The sequence below is a fragment of the Meleagris gallopavo genome, chromosome 10 (assembly GCF_000146605.3).
Source record: "Meleagris gallopavo isolate NT-WF06-2002-E0010 breed Aviagen turkey brand Nicholas breeding stock chromosome 10, Turkey_5.1, whole genome shotgun sequence".
Classification (NCBI taxonomy): domain Eukaryota; kingdom Metazoa; phylum Chordata; class Aves; order Galliformes; family Phasianidae; genus Meleagris; species Meleagris gallopavo.
In genome coordinates, this window is record NC_015020.2 from 15,044,445 (window position 1) to 15,053,753 (window position 9,309).

A 9,309-nucleotide genomic window follows, 5' to 3' on the forward strand; every position below is an offset into this window, starting at 1 on the left:
GTTTCAAGAAAGTCTTTTACCTAAAGGAAGAATACTACTTAAACATGTTCTATTGTATATTCATAGCTCCATTAGTCCTCCTCCAATTTAGCACATCAAAGCAAAGGCTTCATCACTTGCATGTGGATTATGCTAACATGAGTGACATTTGTAATCTTATAGGTCTGCAACTTAAGAAATGCTTTTAAAGTAAGCTATTAAAAAGGTAGCTGCGCTTTACAAACGAGTCATATAATAGTTTATTTAAAGCCATTAATGAACTTCAACCTCTACATCACTAAACGCTATACTACATTACTTACTAGAAGTTATTAGGTATCTTCTTAGCACTTCTAGGTTACATTGGACAACCAAAAATCTGTACGTTAGATTTAACCGTGGTACCTTGAGTGCTTATACTGGAATAATATAAAGGATGTCTACAGACTCAGTAATACTTGAATTCCACATTTGTATGATTTCGAGTGTCTTTTCAAAGACATTCCAGCCACACAATTTGCAAGACTCTTACCTAAAGACTGTAATGCAAGATCAAAAAGCTTAGAAACTTGTTTTTAAAAATACATAAGTGCATTTAATTAAAAAAGTAATACATAGCTTCACTAGTTTTATCACTTTATATGATATGTAAGTATTCTGTTATCTTTACTGTCCGTCACTGTATGTTATATCTTTTTCTTTTCTCTTCAACAGTCCTATTTTTGCCCAGGCAATGAAGTGCTAAAGGAAGAAATCCAAGAGACCTCAGCACACTAGGCCAAGAAGTAGAACCTGAAACAAAATATATCTAGCTACTGGTTGTTTAGACAGATAAATCTACAAATCTGCTTCTTATGCACCAGCATTGCAACAAAAGTAAGTGAAGCTCACTCCATAACCAAACAAGCTACACCTTCTTGAAAACAGAATTTAAAAAGAAAACATAATCACACTGTATTTCAAATGTGTTATTCTCCGATAAAAGTCAAACAGCTGGTAATGCTGATTGTTGCAACAGAGGCACCTTCTGGGTGCCTGCAGTTCCCTGACTGAGGGCATACAATGCATCATAGATTCATGTTACTGTTCTTGCTATAAATATGAAAAATGAGGATTTTTTTTCTCAGAGTTGGCCTGCACAGACCTGAAGGGAAAGGCCCACTGAACAAAGCTGCCCTCTTTCTAAGCTTAGAGAAAGTTTTCTTACTTTGGAGGGCGTTGTTTTTTTGTTTCCTTCCAGAGAGCAGACCATTGCTGCCATCAGTTTGTCCTTGGAAGTAGCCCAGGAAGCTCGTTTTTCTTTCCTTAAGATTATCAGTTTTAAAAGTTTCTTTTAAGTTTCTTGCTTGCACAGCAAACTCCAGTTTATTTTGTTCAGATCAGAACAGCTATTGTATTCCTCTTTATGAATGCTCAATTCTAGTGCTCCGCATGAGGTACACATCTTCTGTTGCTTTTATTTTTATTTCTGAATCTCTTGAAGTGTGTTCATACACACTCATGCTTGCACACTCAGACACACGCGTACCTCTAACATAGGCAGTTTTGCAGAGACCACAATACCTATAATGTGTACCACACTTAAATGCAATCTGAACTGTCATGTATTTGCTGTTATTAGAAGCAAGAGTCTCAATGAAAACTAAAGATCATTTTGAAGCAGCGCCTCTCTGTATCCACACCAAAATTAACACAGTAGTTTAACAGGTTCTTTAGTGGCATAAGACAAAACAAAAAGAGAACCCATCAAAAACCTCCAAACCAAGACCTTATTTTTAAAGGAAATTGACAATTAAGGTAATGACCTTGTTTCAGAGCACTATTTTGAGTGTAGTTTTGTTTTGTTTTTTTAAGAAAAAAACAGCAACATTTCTAAAACCCAAACTCAATTCAGTGGTTTTTGTTTTACTTTTTATTATTTAAATACACCATACTAGAGCAAATGTCTCTGAAAATATCACAAATAAAAGATTTTTCTTCATTCAGCAAATTAGAAGTAGGTGAAAATTTCTACACAGTAGCTGCTATGAGCCTGACTTTTTTTTTCCTTTTTCTCCTTTTTTTTTTTTTGCCATGGGAAGTAGCAACATTAGGACAAAAACACTTACATGCATACATACATTGTATTTTACAGAGATACAATAAAAGTGTTTGTGATAGAATATCACAAAAGCCACATCTTTCCTTTATCTCATGTTCAGTTTGATTGAAACACATTTCCTTACAACACTTAAATATACAAAGAGCAAATAGAATGTTGTTAAGGTAAAACACAGGGTACAAACTGGCCAGTGCCCTGCTAATTGTTAATGAGGGTAGAAAGCAGATTTCAATGCTTCTTTTAATTAGCTTCATTAGTCATCTTCCCCACCCACCCCCCCAAAGATGTCCTCCGGTGGATCTTTTTTCATTTTCTCTACAGTCTCCCATTAGCCCAGGTTCATGGAGTCCTTAATGTTCATATTCAGTCATTTTAATACACCAATAAATGTGGGAAGGGCAATCAAGAATAAAGAAGGTGCAATGGTATGGAGCTGGCACTGATGCTAGCTACAAAGGTGACTTGTCTACTTGGAGACATGGGATCCATCTGTGATGAACAAAATTTGAGATGAAGGCACGCATTCTGCAATACTCTGACCTTTTAGCAGACCTGCAAGAAATAAAAATGGGTATCTTAGCTAGAATACTAAATTTGAGATAGGAAACTACAACATGACTGCTTTTGTCTTTTCCTTATTCACTAATCTCTTTTTTATTAGATTACTTTCCAACTGCGACTTGATTAAGGCTTTCTACACTATCCATTCATAGTGCTAACGTTTCAACTTCAAATAGCAAAAAAAAGACAAGCATTTTCTGCAGTATCACTACTAAGAAGAACAGACAGTAAAGAATAAAGAGAGACGACAACAATAAATAAGTGTACTTGCTGGTAGCAAATCGTACGGTGAATAAAGTGGCTTTTCTGGGCCCCTTTTTAAAAGGGAAGAAACATTATGCCATGCCTTTGAAGAAGCCAGTAATATGATCTTATAATTGGAAGAAATAGCGTGTAAAGCAAATAAAAAGTACAGCCAATATCCTCCCAAGGCAACTTTGGTTAATATGCTACATTGCATAAGAGCTAAATATAGATATTTCAGGATTTTTCCCCCCCATTTGAAATTCCTCATCTGGTGTGTTAGTTAATGTTACATAAACATTTTAACATATGAAGTCAAACGTGCTCTCACACTGGTGTTAATGAATTGTGATAATTAACTGTGTCTACGTCGATAAAAATCTAAACTTTCCGGGATAAAATAGAAATGATCATCCATAGTCTTCAAATACAATCTGTTTGCAATTACCAAAATGAAATAATATATATGAGAATTTTATGGTTTTTAAATGACATTTTGTGCTTCCCAGGAAGTTCTTTTTCCACCCTTTCTCTAAGTTACTAAAAGCCTGAGGTCTATTAGTAACTGCAACCCCCCACTTTCAAGCTAATTAAAGTAGTAGAGGCTTGGAGGTTTAATTCCCCAGAGCTGAAGCTCAGTGTGAGAAAGGTAATTTGTCTGTCCAGAACAAAGATTAGGGAGCAGCCAGCAAGCATATTTAATAAATGAGCATCAAATATCTTCTACTATGGACACAGACAACACCAATTATGTAACTACAAGGGAATTGTTGAGTGATATGTAAACTAGAAGATTTTTCAGATCTTCTCTGAGAGATGTAATCTAACTCATACTTTATTTAAAAGTATAGGAGCTGAAGACAAGTGTTCGCTATGAATGCTGCCAGCCAGAGAATTTACACTTATAGTAGGTGGTAAGATTGTTGGCAAACAAGAGATGCTACAGGAATACTGCCACTGTCAAAAATACAGAGACAGTTCTCTGTGGAGGATGATACGACCCCAGCAAATAAAATGGCCCCCAGGACATCAGCATTGAGGACTGCGTTGTGCCGGCAAGCAGCGCCAAGCAGAGGTGAGACAGTGTTGTGGTGTTTGGTTTTTTCCAAGCAAGTGATGAGAAACTACAATTTCCACATGTGGATCAAATCAGGGAGGCAAAAGGCAGGAACAGCAAACGTTACTGCTTCACTTCCTTGAAAAGAAAATCAAGTGCTGAAAGTTAGGCTGTGCAACCTTTTCTGCCTGCACTGATCACCAATAAATATATAGTTTACAAGTTAATATGAAGACAATCGTAAGTTTGTAACTGTCACCTTCACAAACACAACAAAAATGTGTTTTATTGCAAGGAGTACGACTCAATCTCTTCAGCTTAATGAAAAAAAAACAACAAAAAACCCACCTTGTGATTATTCTGCTGTGTCTATAATCTCTAGTGGCAGTATAACCTGGAGACTGATTGATCTTTAATGTTTAATAAAGAGGATCTGTTACAGCCAACTCTGTCATAGTGGAAGAACATTTTTAATTACTGGCCCTAAAATACGCGGCTTTCTGGAAAACATCTGTGATGTTTACATCTTCAGATTGTTAAAAAGCTAACACACTAAATGCAATCTTTGTCACCTGCCCCTGCAGCTTCCATAACTGCAGACACCTGACAAACCTATGAATTACCAACTTGTCTCCTTGACTGTAATTCAGTTTTCTGAAATTCAGATGCTCCACAGTTCCCCTTGGAAAACCGGTAGGGGAACTTGGAACATTTCCTAGAGAGATTACATTATAAAAACAAAACAACCCTATCATCTCTCTCTCTCCAGTCTTCCCCAATACCTCTTTGCCTCATCCTTGACCGCAGCAACGTGGTAAGTAGTGACAGAACTAATAAAAACCCGTTCTCAGTATCGTCTCTGCATTACCTTCTACCGGGAGGCTTCAGCTGTGAGCTCTGCAGGCCCAGCCCCACTTTACTGCTTTTCCACATTCTGCATTCCTCATCATGTCTACTGCTTTTATTCTAACTAAATCATTTTTGTGGTTTAGTAACGCATGGTAAGAAAATGATAAAACTAAACGGCAATTTAGACACCTATTTGAAGTTACATTAAACTTTACATTTGCAGTAGACAAGTGGATAAACCGCTCTCAGAATGGTAAAGCTTTTACTGCAGCGTATAAAGATGAATGGTTTTACCCTGTATTTTGAAATGGGACACCTACAAATATTCATCTAACAGAGTCACTGTTAGCTATGCTGTATCACAGACTTGTGTCATCAAAATTCACAACAGAATAAATCTATGAATCTTTAACTGTATTTGTACTTCCTCAAGAAGAGGCCACGCAGTTCTCCTCCAGTCTCATTATCTTCGTTCTGCCCAACTATGTAGGACTTTTGTACTCAACTCTCTCATCACCTCAATTGACAAATTAGGCAAATAAAAAAGTCGTCTCATTTTGATGTAATAATATTCACTGCATAAGACTTGAAAGAATGCTAAAATTAATCAGCAAATTTTTGCACAGAAGAAGAAGCTAACATGGACACTGAGCTGCAGCAACAGAACAAGAAAAACACAGGACTTATAAACCAGTTTGTGTTTTCTTGTGTAGATTTCTCCACTAAGTGAAAGTACTACCAATTATTCCGCACATGACAGAATAGGTAGCCTAGCGTTTGTCCCAGGTTTTTTCATCTTCAAAATTCCTATTTGCGGATAAATGTTATTTTTTGTGATCCTTACAGACATTAATGAAGTTCCTATTGTAAATCTATAAAGAATTACCAACTGAAGTGTGCACTTTTTGTTTCATTGCAATAACTCAGTGCTGTGTGATTGCCTGGGTTAATGATGAAAAAGTCAAATATACTATCAGAGCTGATGGAAAAATCTATCACCAATCTGAAATTAAAATTCATCTGTGGTCAATAAGATTTAATATCCATGCAAGTGGCGCTGTAAAGAGTAAATGAATCAATGTCATCAATACATAATCAGTATGAAATATGATGTGAATAAAATTATGTGCGAGAGTCATACATTCACTCTTTTCTGGACCAGGGTGGAATGAACAGTCTCTTAACTCAAGGTTGACAGTAATTGTTACAAATTAGGCACAGCAGTTATCAAAATGCACTCACTTGCATAGCTTTAGGACTTATTAAGGAGATTAAAATAGATCTAAAACTACCTCGTTTCAGAGTTACGGGACAACTGTTGATCAGAATTTTTTTTTCTTCTTCTCTATATGATCTGTGCAGTCATTATTTACTCATTTAGGTACAAACCAAGAGCTATCAGCCACAGAGATGCATGATCTCTAGCTGAGCTATTGTTGTTACGGAGCGATAAGAAAATAGCACTTTAGTTTTTAAATCTCAGTTATGACATAGAAAGCAGACGAGAAAATACTTCTGAAAAAGCTCCCCAGCATGCCTCCTCAACTGCAACCTTACACTGCTTTAGCTCAGGAATCTTCTCTTCACAAAACGTTTATTTCCATACTAAAGGATGTAATTTTCCTCCCACAGAAACTTGCTCTCTTGTAGCCCTTAATTTCAAGACTGTAAAATAAAATGCTCCTCTTTGTTAAGTTTATGTTAACGTCTGCTCTCCATTCCAATTTGTACGTGAAGAGTTCAACAGCTGTACAGATACACATGCCCAAACCAAAATAAACTGACTCACTCTGTATGTCATCCTTAAAGGTTAGCATTTCCTCCCCATCCCCCATGCCTACGTTACTTAAGTTCGGTTACTTAAAGGTCTTGTTGCAGGGGTGGCAAATGTCCACTATTAAACTGAAAATAAATTGATCTTCATTTAGCTCTAATAAGGCTTATTAGTAATTGTGGAGTATTCACCTTCTGGTCTGGCAGTAGTGGGTTACTCTGAAGTGAATTCAAATGGCCATTGATGAGAGCTGTAGGTCTATCATGTTCACAAAATAAACTGCCATTGATGTAGTGAAACCGATCTCCCGGGACCAGGCGATTCCGGCAGGTAGAGCATGTAAAACACTGAGAAAGGAAAGAGACAGCAAGTGAAACTACAGCACAAATTAAGTATGCTGCAGGTTTGAAAATTACACTTCAGAGACTGTGAGCACAGATGAGATATGAAGCTGCTTGGTTTCTAGCATCTCCGAACACGGCATTAGCCTTACCTGTTGGGACCACGCAGTTCATAACTCAAGTATAGTTTTACCGATTATGAGGGAACAAAGCTGCACACTGAGGGCAGCTTCATAACACATACTCGTATCTCTAGCTATTGCTTCACACTTCATTCATAAGTAGATGCAGATTTTACACTACAGAAGCACGGCAGTTCTAATCGGCTAATAAAAAAAGATATAGAAAGCCTCTCACCTTCAGATGATAGACATTGCCCTGTGCCCTCATGACCAGCTCACTAGCAGGAATGGACTGTCCGCAGGCACTGCAAGCACCACTATTTCCAAATAACCTGAAACAGAGGTGATGATCATGAATAATTTAACACACAAGAGGCTCTAAGCATTTTTGCGCATCACTGCAATGGTTTATTACACAACTGTTTTAGACTTCTGACCCCTGTCTTCCAACTTGCTTACACGCTGTAATATGAAAAAGTGTATTTTTGTCTAACAACTAGTAGCTTCACCCTACCTCGGATGTGGTTACACAGGATTTAATCAGAAATATTGACTTACACCTCAAGAAACACAAACAATTCTGTACTACACACGTTTTATCAGATTACCGGGTTCATCATAAAAAAAAAGATACAATTCATGACTGGAGTTTAAATGCATTGTGTCCTTGAAATTATATGAAGAACTCTTTTGTACTTTAATCATATCTTGAGATATGAGTCATCAAAAGGGTTAAGAGGATTTGATTGTATATCTAAGAAGACATCATGCTCAGTGTATTGAAACTCCAGTAAACCTCCATCAGTGCAGAGTTTCCATTAGAAACTCTCTGCTATCCAGGTTGATATATAATGTGTATGGGTTAACCTTTTCAATCATGGTGTCAACACTTTAGATTTGCCTCTGCTCATCTCTTTCATCCTAACCTTCTCTCTCTCTTGATAATGAAATGCTTGCTCCAACTTCCCTCTATCTGCTCCTGAGTCCACAATTTAGATTACTTCATCTCTGCTAGCAACAAACTGAATGAAATTTCGATTTGAGCAGAAAGTAATTTACCGGGATCTGGACCCATTTGTCATCATATCTCTCTGGGTGTTTGCTGTATCACTGCAGTTTTCCTATGCAATCAAATGAGACCACAACATCTGCCATTGGGTTGGGGGGGCACAGGCAGCGGGGGGAGGGGGGAGTAGGCAGAAGAGTGGTGAAGAAAAATATATACATAATTCTTCAAATCCATTTAAAGGCACAACACATCGATTCAAAATATAATACAATAATGATTATTGAGTTCTACTTTTCCTGACTGCATTAGCTAGAATTAGAAAAGCTTTATTTGCTTTCCGTGCGTCCCTCTAACATGCACAAATATTTAGAAAGAGTACCACAGTCATTTCACAGTAAAAACGGAAACCAAACTGGATGGCAGGGTCACAGACCCGCTTTTCTGCACGATGTAAAACACGGTAATAGGATTTACAAATTAGCGTATTGGTGTCATAATAAATATTAATATTTACATCTCCTTCCTGTCCAAATAAAGTCATAAAATTTTGTTTGTGTCAACCTCGGAGACGCGTTACAACAGAATACCCGTAATCTGAATGATTGCAGTGTGCCTCTGTATAAAAATAATTGCTTTGAATTTTCAGAATCTGAGCTTGCAGAGGAGGCTTGTCATGTTCAAACTACTAATTTGCTGTCGCCACTTTATTGAAAATAGCCTGTAAGTTGTTATTAAATGTATCGACTGAACGACAGAGAGAGTAGTAAAACTGCCCCTTAAGATGGCTTTTAATAGGAAGCTGAGAAACAAATTTTGCAGCAGCATCGATTTGAAGAGTTCAATCAAAACTCCATTTCAAAACTAATTAGTCTGAGATCCACGACACATTGACACGTTCTTGCAGAATCACAGCGGTTACAAAGGGAAAGCTGAACTAATACATTGTCAGGACCTCCAGCCAAAAGGACTACACTATCTAGAAACGAAGGGTCCATTATTAGGGCACCTTCTAAACCAGGAGCAGTTCCAAGCAGTTGCACGATGCACTGAGGTTTCTTCCCAAGCTTTATGATATGCATTTTTCTTCCTCCATTGTTACTAGCAGTGAAGTTGGCACACAGAAAAGATGCATGGAAGCGCTGTAAGGAGGCTGCGAGACGCTGCCACGTTTCTAGAACAAAGATCCAAAAATCTAGGGCACTGGGTGATGACAAGGGCACTTCGGGCAGGGTGGGCGGAAAGGCAAAGCCCTGCAGGTGAGCAGCCAGTGCCA

The 9,309-nt window shown here is 37.6% G+C and overlaps 1 protein-coding gene across 1 annotated transcript; it reads right to left on the minus strand.

Annotated features, from left to right (window-relative positions):
- Positions 1–1,868: 1,868 nt before the first annotated feature.
- Positions 1,869–7,388, minus strand: LMO4 (LIM domain only 4; the record flags this gene model as incomplete). Its single annotated transcript, XM_031554976.1, has 3 exons — positions 1,869–2,632; positions 6,756–6,911; positions 7,263–7,388. Coding segments are annotated over 3 exons (291 nt in total), but the record flags the coding sequence as incomplete, so codon positions are not given.
- Between the last annotated feature and the right edge of the window lie 1,921 nt (positions 7,389–9,309).